Source organism: Rattus norvegicus, chromosome 13 (assembly GCF_021556685.1).
Source record: "Rattus norvegicus strain SHRSP/BbbUtx chromosome 13, alternate assembly SHRSP_T2T, whole genome shotgun sequence".
Taxonomy (NCBI): domain Eukaryota; kingdom Metazoa; phylum Chordata; class Mammalia; order Rodentia; family Muridae; genus Rattus; species Rattus norvegicus.
The window spans coordinates 80,400,001-80,416,532 of NC_141546.1; the positions used below are offsets into that span (position 1 = coordinate 80,400,001).

General features: G+C 44.8%; 1 protein-coding gene across 12 annotated transcripts in view; it reads left to right on the forward strand.

Annotated features, from left to right (window-relative positions):
• The window catches only part of Adcy10 (adenylate cyclase 10), an 88,680-nt gene that overhangs the window by 43,118 nt on the left and 29,030 nt on the right, over positions 1 to 16,532 (forward strand). For 7 of the 12 annotated variants that reach the window (XM_087581528.1, XM_087581531.1, XM_087581529.1 and 4 more), the window contains 6 exon segments: positions 2,965 to 3,121; positions 5,346 to 5,538; positions 6,727 to 6,813; positions 8,915 to 9,189; positions 12,510 to 12,646; positions 14,475 to 14,600. In XM_087581528.1, the coding sequence (XP_087437654.1) occupies positions 2,965 to 3,121; positions 5,346 to 5,538; positions 6,727 to 6,813; positions 8,915 to 9,189; positions 12,510 to 12,646; positions 14,475 to 14,600 (975 nt within the window). 12 annotated transcript variants of the gene reach the window in all.

A 16,532-nucleotide genomic window follows, 5' to 3' on the forward strand; every position in this document is an offset into this window, starting at 1 on the left:
CGCTGGAGTACTGCTATTCCAAGCCTGTGCCACCACAGTAGGTTTCTCTTTCTCTTTAAACAAGGAACCCTTCACAAATTGCTATGCCACCTATGTACAGGGTCCCTGCTAGTTATCTCTTCAGCATCCATTTTCAGCTGTTTGCTTAAGGCATTTATTTAATGAACAGAAATTTTAACTGCGATGTAATTCAATTTATCCTTCTTTTTTTGTTTTAAACCCGTGTTCCTCTGTGTGCTATTGAAGAAATCTTTCTTCATCCATATGTTTGGAGAAGTATTTCCTAGCTTTTTTTCCAGAAATTCTGTTTTACCTTTTGTATTCATGTGTATAAGGGCTTAGGGGTGTGGTTCAGAGGAGAGTGTGTGTTTAACGTGCACAATGCTTAGCATGCACAAGGTTCAATCCTCTGTCACCCACAAAACCACGTTCATCTACAATCTATGTGGAAGTGATGCAGTTGGGATTTGGTGGCTGGGACCTTCTCAAAGCTAATTTACATTGGAGCTGGAAGCAATGGAAAGAAGGCAACAGTGTTTTTTGGAGAAAAGGAGGCTATAGATTTTGAAGACGGGATATTTGGAGTAGCCCTTGCTGTTCTCTTTTATTAGATTTAACATCCCTGGAAGACGTATTGAAAGTTAAATCCTAGCCACAACGGTGTCAGGGGGTCTAAGGCTCTGCCCTTCCTTCGGAACAGTGGTTTTTACTTACGGGTCTCCACCCCTTTGGCAAACCTCTATCCAGGAATATTTACATTATGATTCGTAACAGTGGCAAAATTGCAGTTGTGAAGTACCAATGAAAGTAATCTTGATGGTTGGGGGAGGGGAATGGATCGTACACAACACGAGGTACTGCATTAAAGGGCCATAGCGAGAGGAAAGTTGAGATGCATTGCTTTGGAAGTGTGTTAGGCCAGAATCCCAGGGTCTGCTAAGCCTGAAGGAGCTCAGTCATTCCCAAGCTGTAAAACAAAGCACTCAGGCCAACAAAAACCCTCCACAGAGACACAGGCTTCCAACAATCACACCCAGCAAGCCAAGACTCCCACACTCATAATGCCAGAGAAGATGGAGAGCATCCCTCCCCCGCTCCCCAAGAGGCCCGTTTCCCACCCCCAAGAAGCGATTATAGTGACGATTCAAAGTAGGAGGAGTCCTAGACTGTCCGTTACCTTAGAGTGCGTGCGGTGATTGGCAGACCGTCCTCAGTCTGATCCAGGTGATGAGCCAATCTCTTTAGGCCATATTCCACACACAGGGCCGGGTAAAAACCAGGTTCACACTTTTCCTCAAAGCAGTAGCCAAAGCGGAATTGTAGGAGACCAGCAATATGGGAAATGCTCTTCCTTGGTAAGAGTTCCTGTCCCAAAAATTTCTGACAGAGGGCAACAAAATTACCAGGGAAAATAAATGCTAGGGTAAAAAAACTGCATATGACAGTCGTTGTAGTAGGATTTTTTTAAATCATTTTTTTGTTGTTTTTGATTTCAAAGACAGAGTCTCATGTTGCCCAGGCTGGCCTTGAACTTGCTGTGTAGCCAAGGCTATTCTTGAGCTCCTAAATCTCCTGCCACCTACTCCCAAGGGCTGGAGTTACAAGAATGCACGGACATGTCCAGCTAGGACTTGGTTTGGATAGAAACACGATGCATATATTTGAAGATAAGGTGACTTAAAACTCACATTAGAATCCAATGAAAGACAGTACGCGTTCCATAGAACCAGAAGAGAGAAGCTAGAGGATTTTACTACGTGGCCCTTTGACTCCCATCTTCTAAGCCTAGGCTTCTCAGAGGAGAGCTCACAACACTGAAGTTCAGATGCAGTTTTGCAAAGGGTACTTTTCCTTCAAGAGAGTCAACAGAGTGTGCAGGGTGGTTTCTGTTAAACCATACCCAGAACCTCACGTTGCCAGGCAAAATACACACCTCCTTTATCTAGGACACTTTTACCTGTTATCATCTCCTATTTCAGCAAAGACATTAGAGGCACTTGAACATGCAGGCACTGTACCCAGAGATAACAAAATCGACCTCATCTGTCCAGCGCAGAGACTAGGAATGACCCAAGTGAGCCCATGGCTGTGAAAGTCCAGTATTTCCAGGTCCTTCACGCTCGCCCGGGGTTTTGGAAGATTGTGGGCTGAGTATCAGATTTCAGCCTGGGCCTCCTACTGCATACATTTTAAGGCATCAAAGGGAAAAAAAAGTGATAGGGTTGTCAACCAGAACAGGTTTTTTTTTTATATTGTTCTTTTTCCTCCTACGTTTTCCATATTTTTCTACAGTGAGCATGTGTTAGTTGTATAATCTAGTCTGCTAAAGGAAACAGAGAAAAAGCATCTATTTTAAGGTTAGAGATCCTTGGTTCGATTCCTGGTTGTATAATCTATGCAAATCTCAAGTTCCGTGCAGCATACTTAAACGGAATGGTGATGAGCTTACACATACTTTCCCTTGAGAGCAGAGGTAGATTTTAGTGGTAAAGCATTTGGCTAGCATTCCAGAGGTTCTGGGTTCCATCCCTGGCCCGATGGGGCCGACCGAGTGAGGACAATGACAAAAGAACTTTCCCTCACAGCTTACAGAAATAAACTTTCAAAATCACCTTGCCAACTAAAGCTTTAAAAAAAAAGATTTAAAAACTTTTAAAAATACATAGAGCTTTAAGAAACATCATGAACCGAGTCAGGCATAGTGGCACACGCCTGTAACACTAGCACTTGGGAGGTAGAAGCAGGAGGTACAGGGGTTCAAGATCATCCTTAGCTACATAGCAACTTGGAGGCCAGCCAGCCTCAGCTACAAGAAACAAAGAACAAAACCACAAAGGGAAGAAGCCCCATGAGCAATGTCATGGAAATTCTAAAGACCTTCTTAGAAAGGGTATCACTGCGTGCCTTTTAAAATATATTTCTAAACTATTTTTTGTTAATGTTCCTTTTTCAAAAAAACAACAGGTCGTGTTAGGGAGATCGACTATTTCATGTCTACTATGAAGGACTTTCTGATGACGAACTGCAGCCGAGTTCTAATGTATGAAGGATTGCCAGGATATGGGAAAAGCCAGGTACTTATGGAAATCGAGTATCTGGCCTCCCAGCATGAGAACCATAGGTGAGTGTCTTGAAGTCATGTTTCTTGTGATCTCAGGAAATGCTGGCACCCTTGAAAGAGTTGCATTTGTTTGTCTTCTCCCTTGTATAACTCGCCTGACATGAACTAGCTAAGTACAGTTGTTGGAGAGGCAGACCTTGTAGCTGAAGAGGTATTTAATGATAAAGCGGTTCAAACTAAGAGACAGGGAAATGGCGGCACTGGTTTCTGCAAATCCCAATTTAATATCAGGGCAAGCTCAGAGACTTCAGAACTTCCTGCCTAACCCCAATGGATAGTCAGGTTGAAACATTCACAGAGCTGTGGCAGGCAGGGTTGAAGTCTGTCTGGGGACCAGACTGTAGTGCTTATTTTGCTAATTATGTTAATCAGGGCATTGCTGCTTATGTTAATCGGGGGTTGCTGGTTTAAACCCTTTAGTTTGGAGAGCGGGGCTAAGGAATGCTGGGCCACTAGGTGTTCCATCCAGAGGGCAGTTAGTGTGCTTACCTCAGACTGTTCATCTGTCTTCACACAAGAAGCGCCACACATGGGATGAGCGGCTTGCCACTCTGAGGGAGTGGACTGTATAGGAATGATGACCAAGATGATGACAACAGTGCCTCGTGTCTTTCCCACCTAACCTAAAGGGTATATGAGGTGGATATGCCTGCTATCTTTTTTATTTCATTTTATTTTTTCCGGAGCTGAGGACCGAACTCAGGGCCTTGCGCTTGCTAGGCAAGCGCTCTACCATTGAGCTAAATCCCCAACCCCCATGCCTGCTATCTTATTTGATTCGTTTCATTATTTATTAAATCCCTACTACGTTCCAAGAACTGCTAAGTGCTGTGTTAGTAACAAGCTACCACAATCTGGGTGAGTTAACCAACAGAAAGAGTTAAGAGTCTGATCTAGGTGTCACCAGGATTGGTACCCTCACAGAACTAAGAAAACAAAGTCCTTTTCTTCTCTCCTAGCTTCTAGTGCCAATGTTCGGTGCTCCTTGGCTTGTAGATATATAGGCAGAGGCCTGTTCATGGAACCCTGGCTAGCCTTTACTTCCTCTTACTTCCACATCATCGTGAATGCCGAGATTCCAGGTGTGCACCATCACACCTGGTTCAAATGATAGTTTCATCTTGCTTGACTGCACTATTCCCAAACAAGGTTGCTTTCTGTGGTAGTCAGAACTCACACTGAGTTTTGGAGAGCCACTGGGCAATGCCCTGAATATGAGGGCCTTATGATCCCTACTTTCAAGGAGCTGAGAAGAGAGAAGGCTGTAACCAGGAAAAGGCAATGTGGCAGGGGCAGTGGCAGAGACAAACAAGCAGTAGAATGGCAGAAACACAAAGAACAGAGGTACATAACTCAAACTCAGGGCATCAGGAACGTCGTCCAAGAGGCCAAAGCTAGGATTTGACTTACAAAAACTGTGACTGGTGATATCAATCCCTGGATGAGCAAGAAAGCAAAGTCCTGGAGAGTAGACACAGCCCTGGCCGTAGAAGGAACCCCTGTTTACTTGGTGGTGGTAAAGGGTAGATGGCTAGGCAGAGAAGGGTTAGCTATGAGAGAATGAGGCTTTGGTGACTCTGTATGTCACACAAAATAGGCCATGGGAACCCTGGATTAAACAAGAAAATGCTGCAAGATCTGTTCTTTTTGTTGTTGCTGATGCTGTTGCTGTTGCTGTTGCTGATGCTGTTGCTGATGCTGTTGCTGATGTTGCTGTTGCTGATGCTGTTGCTGTTGCTGATGATGTTGCTGATGCCGATGCTGTTGCTGCTGCTGCTGCTGCTGCTGATGTTGTTGCTGTTGCTATTGCTGTTGCTGTTGCTGCTGCTGTTGTTGCTGTTGCTGTTGCTGCTGCTGCTGCTGCTGCTGCTGCTGCTGCTGCTGCTGCTATTGTTGTTGTTGTTCAAACTTTGGTCTGCTTTGGGTAGTACTAGGGAGCGAACTCCAGGCTTCACGCATGCCAGGCAAAGGACAAGGACAGGTCTGAGTTTAAGGCTCTGGCCTGGGTGCTGGGCATCAACAGCAAATCTAGGAAGGAAAAGACCTCCAGGTTAATATGGCCGTATGAAGAAGGGTGGGTTACCAGAAGCAGGACTAAAGAACAGCTCGATAAATCTCTGTCCTTGCGGCCGAGTGTAAGAACTCAGAACTTTCTCCCAGCCTCTGTTAGTTCCAGGAACTGGACTTGAAACGGTCTCCTGATTCTCCACTGTCTTATGAACAGGGCTGTTGCTATTGCACTGACTAAGATCAGCTTCCATCAAAATTTTTACACTATCCAGATACTCATGGCTAACGTACTAGGTCTGGATACTTGTAAACATTACAAAGAACGACAGACCAATCTTCAAAATAGAGTCAAGACGCTGTTGGATGATAAATACCACTGTCTCCTTAACGACATCTTCCATGTTCAGGTAACTAGCGCGTGTGAGACTCCTGCAAAAACATAGCTATGGGCCACACACAGCAACTCCTGCCTGAAGCTCTGCGACTTAATGTGTCTTTAACCTTTGGTCCCAGTCAGGGTTATTATCGCTGTGATGAAACTCCATGACCAAAAGCAAGCTGGGGGGAAAGGGTTTGTTTGGCTTACACTTCCACATCACCGTTCATAATCCATACTTGGCAGCTGATAATCAACCACTGCCTGTAACACAGGGATCCAATGTCCTCTTCTGACCTCTGTGGGTACCTGCACTCCCATGCACAAACTCACACATAAATACATAAAAATAAACATAGCCAAAAATAAATCATTAAACCCTCTCAGTCGTGGGGTTACAGAAATGGCTCAGTTAGTTGTTAAGAGCACTTGCTTCTCTTGTAGAGGACCTGGGTTCAGTTCCCAGCACCCAAATGCTGACTCACAAACTCCAGTTCCAGAAGATCTAGTAGCATCTTCTGACCTCTGTGGGCAGCAGGCATGCACATGATACACCTCCCTACACACAGCAGTACACTCAGACACATGAGATAAAAAGAAAAAGATTGAAGAATGTTTTTAATCACTTGACTGAGACTTACTTCGAGTGCTAAAGACTTTCAGGCAAACCTAAATGATAATTTGATGCCTTACAACACAGAAACATTTAACATAAGATTTTGGGGCTCTAGATAATGAACCTAGGACAGACTAAGCAACACACATTTTTGAAATTTACATGTATTTATTTAGTTAGTTACAGAAGCTAAGGGTGGACTTGGGACCTCGCACATGCTAAGCATCTGCTCTGCCCTGAGCTGTACGCACAGCCTCTGTAACACGTTCCTGTGAGATAACAGACGTATCTAAATTACCATATTCCGGAAAGTCCAAATGGCCACTCGGTGTTCTGCATGTTTGTTACCTTTCCCTCATAGCTGCACTGTCCTATCCTGGGTGACCTAGGGCAGGAAGTCACCCATTCCCAAACTCGATGGCAAATGTAGACAGTGTGTCTGTTTTCCTTCCTGTTATACTCTGTGGTGTAGAGGTTCCAGGCTGGAGGCAAGGCACTGTGGGACATAACACTTGAGCACCCCAAGCTTCAGGACAGTTGAAGGGGTTTGCTGGGAGTCCCCTTGCTCTCTCCTTCTGTTCAACCCTCTCACTCTCCGTACAGTTCCCCGTTTCCCGGGAGATGTCCAGGATGAGCAAGATAAGAAAGCAGAAGCAACTGGAAGCTCTGTTTATGAAGATCCTGGAGCAAGTAAGAGGCACCTGTCAAGTCACCTGGGGAGGAAACTACGCCAAAGGCCACAGAGCCAGGGGCTCACATTCTACCAGCAAAGTGTTTGCAAGCATGTGAAAGCCATACCCTAAAGTGCTTACTTCTCCCATCTTTCTGAACGTGAGCTGAGTCTGTTCAGAATTTAAATATGGAGGAGTTGGAGAGATGACTCTGTTCTTAGGAGCTTTGGCAGCTCTTGCAAAAAACTCGAGTTCAGTTCCCAGCATCCATAAGATCTGCTACTCATCCAGCTTTTGTGGACACTTTTGTTCATGCATGCGCGCGCGCATGCGCGCGCGCACACACACACACACACACACACACACACACACACACACACACACACTTAAAAATAAAATCTTCCCAGGAAATGCTAGTACAAGCCTTTAATCCCAGCACTTGGGAGGCAGAGTTAGCTGGATCTCTGAGTTCAAGGCCAGCCAGGTCCACAGAGCAAGTTCTAGAACAGCCAGGGCTACACAGAGAAACCTTGTCTCAAAAAACCAAAATAAATAATAGATAAATAGATAGATAGATGGATAGATAGATAGATAGAGAGATAGAGAGATAGATAGATAGGTAGATAGATGAGACAGAAGACAAAGGACAGAAGACATACAGACAAAATCTTAAGAAAATAAAATAATTTATATGTGCACACATATATACAAGCATACATACATATACACATAGATATGTGCACACACACACACACACACACACACACACACACACACGCACACATCCAGCACAGTGACACATACATGTTCCTAGAACCTGAGAAACTGAGGCAGGAAGCTTGTGCATTTATAGTTATGGCATGTCTCCAACACCTGGCGTGTGCATGACCCTAATAGATACACACTAAGTACTTAACGAGCGGGTGAATGATTCAGATTAGTTGCAGTCTGTACAAAAAAAAGATACATAATCTACTTAAAGTGTAACGCATACCAGAGTTCAAACCAAAATAACATAATCCTCCAAGTAGGGTCAGAGGCGGCTCCGTCTCCATCACACTACCTACCCAGGGTGTTTGGTAATTGTATGTTGCAGAACAAATACCGTATCCCTGGAATCATTTATTATTTGCCAGTAAATTAAGATGAGTTTTGGTCGACCCATCCATTACTTCTATGTTATGAACATGGTTTTGTGCTTTGCTTTGCTTTTTTAAATTTTTTTTTTTATTTTATGGATACTTCCACAACCTTATTTATCTCACAAATTATCTCTCTTTTTTAAAAGTAAGAATCTGGGGCTGGAGAGATGGCTCAGCGGTTAAGAGCACTCACTGCTCTTCCAGAGGTCCTGAGTTCAAATCCCAGCAACCAGATGGTGGCTGGCAACTGTCTGTAATGGGATCTGATGCCCTCTTCTGTTGTGTCTGAAGACAGCTATAGTATAGTATAGTATAGTATAGTATAGTATAGTATAGTATAGTATAGTATAGTATAGTATAATATATATAGTATAGTATATAATATACCCATATATAAAATAAATAAATAAATCTTTTAAAAGTAAGAATCCAACCCAGGGATTTAGACATATTAAAACTGCACTTTACCACTGAACTATACTCTACGGTTTTTCTTTGTTTTTAAAAGGAGTCTTTTGTAGCTCAGGCTGACCCTGGGCTTGTGCCATAGATAGGGAAGGGTAGCCTTGAATTCCTGATCCTCATGCCTCCAACTACCAAGCGGTGTGTGCCACATCTGGCTTTAGTGTATTTTGTTTTCTTTCTTCCTCCCTTCCTTCCTCCCTCCCTCCCTCCCTCCCTCCCTTCTTCCTTCCTTCCTTCCTTCCTTCCTCCCTCCCTCCCTCCCTCTCTTCTTCCTTTCTTCCTTCCTCCCTCCCTCCCTCTTTTTAAAGTCACCCTTCTCTGGTCGTGGTGACACACATTTTGAGACACACATATGGAGACACAGCAGGTGCATCTCTGAGTTGGAGGCCTGGTTTATGTAGTGCAAACCATAAAACTCGGTACACACACACACACACACACACACACACACACACACACACACACACACAAGATCCCGAAGTCGCCTAGAGTGTTTCCGTTTCCCTCTTCCAGACAGTGAGGGAAGAAAGGATTATCTTCATCATCGACGAGGCCCAGTTTGTGGACGTAGCCTCCTGGGCCTTCATAGAAAAGCTCATCCGGTCCATGCCCATCTTCATTGTTATGTCCCTGTGTCCCTTCCCTGAAACTCCCTGCGCAGCTGCCAATGCCATAATGAAGAACCGGAACACCACCTACATCACACTCGGTACCATGCAGCCTCAGGAAATCCGGGACAAGGTCTGTGTTGACCTGAGTGTAAGCAGCATCCCCAGAGAGCTTGACTCGTGAGTAACCTCCTCCTCTCCCGAGGTCCTGACACCTGCACTTATCCCCCAGATCTGAGCTTAATCAGATAATCCGTTAGGCCATGACATGAGTGAATGCATTTGTGTGGGTACATGTGTGTATTTGTGTGTACATGTGTGTGGGTATGTGTACATATGTGTAGGTATGCATATATGTGTGTGCAATGTGTGTGTGTTCTGTATATGTGTATATGTGTGCAGGTGTGTGTGCATGTGTGTTGTGTGTGTATACATGTGTGTATGTGTGTATACATGTGTGTAATGTATAAATATGTTCACTTGTGTGTTCATATGTTCCTGTGGATACATGTGGAGGCCAGAGGTTTAATGGTTTAGAGGCAGTGAATCCCAGGAATCCTCTTGTGTCTGCCTGTCCACAACTGGAATAACAGATGTACTTCTATGTGGGTGCTAGGGATCTGAACTCAGGTCCTTGGGCTTATATGGAAAGCACTTTACCTACTGAGCCATACCCCCAGCCTGGGCTGGGCTGGCTGTACTCGAAATGCTGATTTCAGCGCTTATGCTGTCCCAGCCTTTGAAGTACCACACATGGCACTTAGTAGAGTGAGTGTTGATCACCTCCTTGGTGTGTTTTGGCTCTTCGTGCATTGCTTGGCTGGTCTGCTGGGTCTGGGCCTACCTTCTGGGATGAGTGGTGATGAAGAGTATGCCATGCGTGCCTGGGAATGACAGGAAAGAGAAGTTGGTAAGCTGTACAAAGCACACCAGCTACTCAGCAAGGTCTTACCTGGCTAGCAAGAGTGGAGTCTGGTGGTAGGGTTCTCGCTGTAAGACAGATGCTGAAAACTGACTCGTAGGAGTTTGTCGTGAGACTGTCGGTGATTCTCCTGCCGGATCTTGGCAGTAACCCCCTTAACAATGAGACAGTGGCTCTTCAGCTGGTTGTTCACTGGCCACTCTGGTGTCTGTCATTCTGGGTTCTGTTTTGCTTTGTTTTTCATCGTTTCCGTTTCTTTGGAATACAGTCTGCTGTGTAGCCCTGACTGGCCTGATGCTCACCGAACCAGCTGAGCAGCTTTAGCCTTATACACATCCTCCTGCCTTGGCTTCCTAACGCTGGGATTACAGACACTTAACACCAGGTCTTTCTACTTAGGTTACCTACTCCAGGAAGAAAGACGCATGGAACAAGGGCTCATTTAATATAACTTGAGCAATGTATTCCACACATATGCACACATGTGTGCACGCACACACATGCACAGGCACACAGGGGGACAGTGATTCTCATATATGATAATAGACATATGTGTATATAACTGTAAGTATGACCACCTTTTCTGTTTAGGTTTTGTGTTTTGTTAGTTTTGCTATTTAGTGTGTGCATATGTATATGCATACATGTATGTGTGATGAATGTATGTAATGTAGGTGCACAGGTGTATGCAGGCATGTGCAACCATACGTGTAGGGAGGCCAGAGGTAGATGTGAGGTACCCTATTCTGTTATTCTCCACTTATTGTCTTGAGATGAGGTCTCTCACAGACTCTACAGCTAGGCTAGAAACTAACACCAACCCCCCGGTCTGCGTGTGTGCCCACCCCAAGTTCTTATAGGTGTTCGGACTTGAACTCCAGTCTTCATGCAGCAGCATTCCCACCTGATGAGGTATCATCCCTTTAGCCCATGGTTTGAGATCTCTTTGCGACAAGATCTTATTATATAGTCCAACCTGACTCTGAACTTGGGATCCACCTTCCTTGTCTCCCCAAGTACTGGAATCCAAGTGTATGGAACTGTACTGTGTTCCCTCTCCCTCTCCCTCTCCCTCTCCCTCTCCCTCTCCCTCTCCCTCTCCCTCTCCCTCTCCTTCTCCCTCTCCCTCTCCCTCTCCCTCTCCCTCTCCCTCTCCCTCTCCCTCTCCCTCTCCTTCTCCCTCTCCCTCTCCCTCTCTCAGAGATCCAGGCCCCTGACACACACTAGGCAAGCACCTCTACTACTGATCTAAGTCCCTAGTCAAACTTCCCACTTGATCTACCAATCCAGAATTTTCTAGGAATCTATCACAAATGTATGACAAAAATCTTAAAAATGATGCAAAAACAAGGTTTTCTTTGAAGCCTAAGTTACGTTAATAAGACACTGGGAACAACTCAAATATCTATCCTAAGAGGTTAAGTTCAGTAGGGTAGAACCCATCCAGTGATATGGGATGAGAAAGATCTACTGACATAGAGGGTTGACGAGGATCCATTGTGAGGCATAGCCTAGCATGCATGGTGCCTTTCACCTAAGGACAGAGTAAGCCAAGGGCTAGAGAGATGGCTCAGCAGTTAGGAGCGCTGGCTGCTCTTCCAGAGGACAGGGTTTGGTTCCCAGCAACCACATGGTGGCTCATGTCCATCTGTTCCTCCAGTGGATCCAATTGCCTCTGGGAGCACCAGGCATTCATGGGGTGCACAGACATACATGCAGGCAAAACACCCATACACATCAACCTTACAATATTATTTTTAAAAGTAATGGAGGTGTATGGGTAAAATCTAAGTGGGCGTGTGTTTGGTTTGCCTCTATTAGCCATACATGAGCTTCATGCATAGTTGTACATGAAGTCCACTCCTGACCCTGTTAGCTTCTCTTGTTCAACTATTGGCTCCTGTTATTCTCTCTTCTCTTCACCAAATAAATTCCTTCCCATATTCATGGCTTCCTCTTTGGCTCTGGCTCTGGCTCGGTCTCGGTCTCTGTCCTGTGTGTGTGTGTGTGTGTGTGTGTGTGTGTGTGTGTGTGTGTGTGTGTGTGAGAGAGAGAGAGAGAGAGAGAGGGAGGGAGGGAGGGAGGGAGGGAGAGACCCTTGGGATTTGGTTCTCTCCTTCCACCTGGTTCTGGGGATCAAACTCAGGTTGTGAGACCTGCACAGCTAGTGTCTCTAACCACTGAGCCATGTGGCCAGTACCTTTTTTTTTTCTTTCATTTTTTAAAAGAAACAGTGGCAGAATTAACCAAAAGCTAATCAAAATTATTACCTACAGAACAAGGAAGAGAATCAAGACAAAGGCTATGACTTATCATATAGTTTTAATTTTGGAAGCACACGAATCTGTTACATAACTTAAGCAGTGAGAGGTGGGTGGAGAAGGTAGTACAGCAGAGGATTTGCCCGGCAAGCACAGTCCCCAGCCCTGAAAACAAAAGGAGGGAAAAAAAAATCAGTCTCCCAGCTTGAAAACAAGTTGAAGCACCCGCAGAAGGGAAGACTTCTCAGGAGGCCAAGTCTGATCTTTACTGACCGTGGGTTTTTCCGTGTGGGCACTCTGCCTCACTTTCTCTACAGGTACCTGGTGGAGGGGAGCTGCGGGATTCCGTATTACTGTGAGGAACTGCTGAAAAACCTCGACCACCACAGAATTCTCATTTTCCAACAAGCAGAGGCTGAGGAAAAGACAAACGTGACCTGGAATAACCTGTTCAGTGAGTAGCTTCTTCTCACTATTACTCTCTCACTAAGTCTTTTGCAGAGAGGTTGGAAAGGATTGGGGCTAGGCTGCAGGCAGCTTCCTGTATGGCCAGAGGGTTTCCAGGAGAATAAAAAGGTGTTAGATCTAAGGCCCCAAATAGTAAGAAAACCCAACTTACCTGGGCTTCCAGAGATGGGCTAAAGAATGTACACTCTGATAGAAAGAACTCGGGGAAATGTCAGCACCCTGATAAGGGTCTTTATGAACCCTTCCTATGACTTTATTCCAATAGCAAGATCTTCCTTGTTAGCTCTTCCTGGTGCTCCTTGGATTTCTATCTGTTGTGGTTTGCCCTGGAGTTATCTGTATTTTGATGCTAATTCCACTGCAGATTCTGCTCTGTGTATTTACAGGTTGTTATTAATGTTCTCAAGGGATGGATGGTACCGGGCTTTATATGTTTAAGTGGGCAATTATATCTTATCAGTTGGGTCAAAGATTATTGTGTTGTGTGTTCATTTATGTGAGGGTTTGAGTATAGGAAAGTGTGTGACGGCAAGAGACACTGGGTCGCCGAGGAGTGGGGATGTGTTTCCACCAAGATATCTAGCAGATATCTGGGGCACCGAGGTGTAGACCTAGTGGGATAAAAGACAACTACTCTATTTTATTTTTATATTTTTACAATGACATCTATCCTCTTAGAAATCCTCTTTTGTGTACCCAAAGGCCTGGGAACGTTAGACACTCATCCCATAGATTCTGTTGCAATGTAAGTCTTTGTCTTAGGGTCTCAGCTGCTTCGCTGAAAAACAATGACCCTAAAGCAACTTGGGGAGGAAAGGGTTTATCCAGCTTATACTTTCACATTGCTGTTCATTACAAAAAGAAGTCAGGACAGGAACGCGAGCAGGGCAGGAACCTGGAGGCAGGAGCTGATGCAGAAGCCATGGGGAGTGTTGCTTACTGGCTTGCTTCCCCATGGCTTGCTCAGCCTGCTTCCTTATAAAACCCAGGACCATCATCCCAGGGACAGCACCACTCACCACGGGCTGGGACCTCCCCCACTGATCACTAATTAAGAAAATACCTTATAGTTAGATCGCATGGAGGCATTCTGTCCATTGAAGCTCCTAGCCCTCTGATGACTCTAGCTTGTGTCAAGTTGACATAAAACCAACCAGTATTTAATAAATAATTAGCTACAAATAATTAGTAAATGTTGATATGAACTGTCTAGTACTTACCGTGTGTACTCCCTAATGGGTCACTTACTTCTTGGCAGTCTTCGAGTGCATGATTTATCCCTTCAGGAAATGAGGAACTTGACTACACTTGGTCACCTTTGTCTTTGTCCTTTACCTACCAAGTCTTATAGGAATTATTTAAGGGACAAACATTTTCCATATGGGTGGACCACCGTACTGGGCATGTCTATTCTCAGACCTCATGATTTTAAATTTCCCCTCTGGTTATAACCCATGTCCAAATAATCTCAGGGGAATATGAATGAGTGCATAGCTCCATGTTACCTTAGGTGGCAGGATGGAGTCTAGGCCTACCGTGAATCCAGTACTCTAAAACTAAAAGCATCATGGAGACACCAATAGTACCATTTTTTTTTCTTTTGGAGGGGGAGAAAGGAACATAAAGCAATTTTGAGTTACTTTAGATGTCCATGTATCGGTTTTATTTAAAATAAGTTGTTCGAGAACATTTGGTAAACCAACACATCTCTGCTTAGTCGTTCTCACCCGAGTTCCTTCAGAGTTTTCAAGGAAGTAGGACTTCACAGACAGGATAATGATCTCAACTTTCCCGGTCTCCTGCCTCCCCATTAGAGTACTCTGTTAAGCCGACAGAAGACATGTATCTGTATACTTCCATAGCCGCGGGACAGAAAGAAGCCTGTTACCTTACAAGTGGTGTCAGACTAAAGAACTTGTCACCTCCAGCATCGCTCAAAGGTAAAGGAAATTGAAGTTGCGTTCACTTTCCAGTAGGCTTTACTTTTGCCTCTCCGAGGGTGACGGTCTAAAAAAAGATGATGACAAAGTTCCTGAAGTACGCGCTTTGCGTTCCCCATGGGGGAGGCAGGCCGCACAGCAGGCTTGGTTTTTCCCCCCTCTGATGAGGAGCCGCCTCCTCTCTGTACATAGTCTGAATTGAACAAATTCGTATTGCAATGCACTGAAGAGTACAGTGTGAAGAGCTGGGAGGTGGCTCAGTTTACCAAGGTGCTTGTGCAGGCTTGAGGAATGACCTGAGGTCAAGCTCTAGAACTTGCTTTAAAAGAAGAAAAAGCCAGGCATGGTGGTGACACGTATTTTTAGTCCTAGCACTGAGGGGGAAGAATAGGATGCTCTCTGAGGCTTGGGTTAATCAGATTAGTTGAATTGGAGAATATCAGGTTCTGTGGGAAAAAAAAAAAAAACCTGCCTAAGTTACTTTTCTATTGCCATGACAAAAACACCGTGGTCAAGGCAATTCATAAAAGAAAACATTTATCCTGGGCTCACATTTGTAGAGGGTTAGAGCCCAATTACCATCATGGTGGGAAACATGGCAGCAGGCAGGCATGCCATGGCATTGGAGCAATAGCCAACAGCTTATATCCCTCTTTGTAAGTAGACGATAGAGGACCAACTGGGAATGGCATGGGCCTTTGAAATCTCAAAGCCTGCCTTCAGTGACACACCTCCTCCAGCAAGGACACATCTCCTACAGTTTCCCAAATAGTTCCACCAACTGGAAATTGACATGAGTCTACGGGGCGGGGGGGGGGGAGGGGGTTCTCACTCAAACCACCACAGACCTTCTCTCGAAAAATAAAATAAGTAGTGTTGCACACATTTAATACCAGCACTTGGAAAACAGAGGTCAAGGATCTCTGTGACGTTGATGTTAGCCTGGTCTATATAGTGAGTTCCAGGAAAGCAAGAACTATACAGAGAAACCCTGTCTCAAAAAGGGGTTAGGGGGAGGACTAACGAGGTAACTTAGAGATTAGGAGTGATTACTGTACTTCCGGAAGACCCAAGTTCAGTTCCTGGCACCCACATTGGGTGGTTCACAACTGCCTGTAACTGTGGTTTCATCAGGTCTTACTCTTTTCTGGCTTCCGTGGGCATCTGTACGCATGTTGGCAAATACATGCATGTAAATAAAACAACCAACCTTTAAAAATAAATGAGGTGAAGAAGGATTGAGGGAGACTCTCAGTTCACTCTGGCTTCTAAGTGTGCACACATTAACCAGCATGTGTGCATTCATGTGCACACACAAACACGTACACGCACATATATACGTATACACAGAATGAAGTGGCATACGTTGTCCGTTAAGCTGAAACCAATCATAAGGAAGAACTCTCTAACATCTAACACTGTGACATTTTCTGGCATCAAAGTTCACGAGAAAGGTGTGATAAATGACATGCTCATGTCTGAGACGTGACGTGACATTGCTCTGCTCAAGGACAATGACCTTGAAAGAGTCTTGTAGCCTGCATACAGCTCCAATTTATGTCATCCAAAAGTAACTTTAAAGGTCTGAGAGAATGGCCCAGGGACACTTGCTGCCTTTATTGTGTTTCCTTCACTGAGCTCCTAAAGCATGAAGGTATCCTTGCTTTCAACTGTACCTGCCTGTGTTCTGTGGAGAAGTAAAGAAATTCAGTGTTGTCTCTAATGGATATCAAATGTCCAGAAAGAGGGCTGGAAAGATAATTCAGTGATGGAGAGTGCATCCTTCTTTTGCCAAGAAACTGGGTTCCATTTCCAGAACCTACATGGTGACTTACAGCCCCTATAACTCCAGTTCCTGTGGGTCTGATGCTGTCTTCTGACCTCCAATGTACATAGTGCATATGTACTAACACAGGTTCACACACATAAATA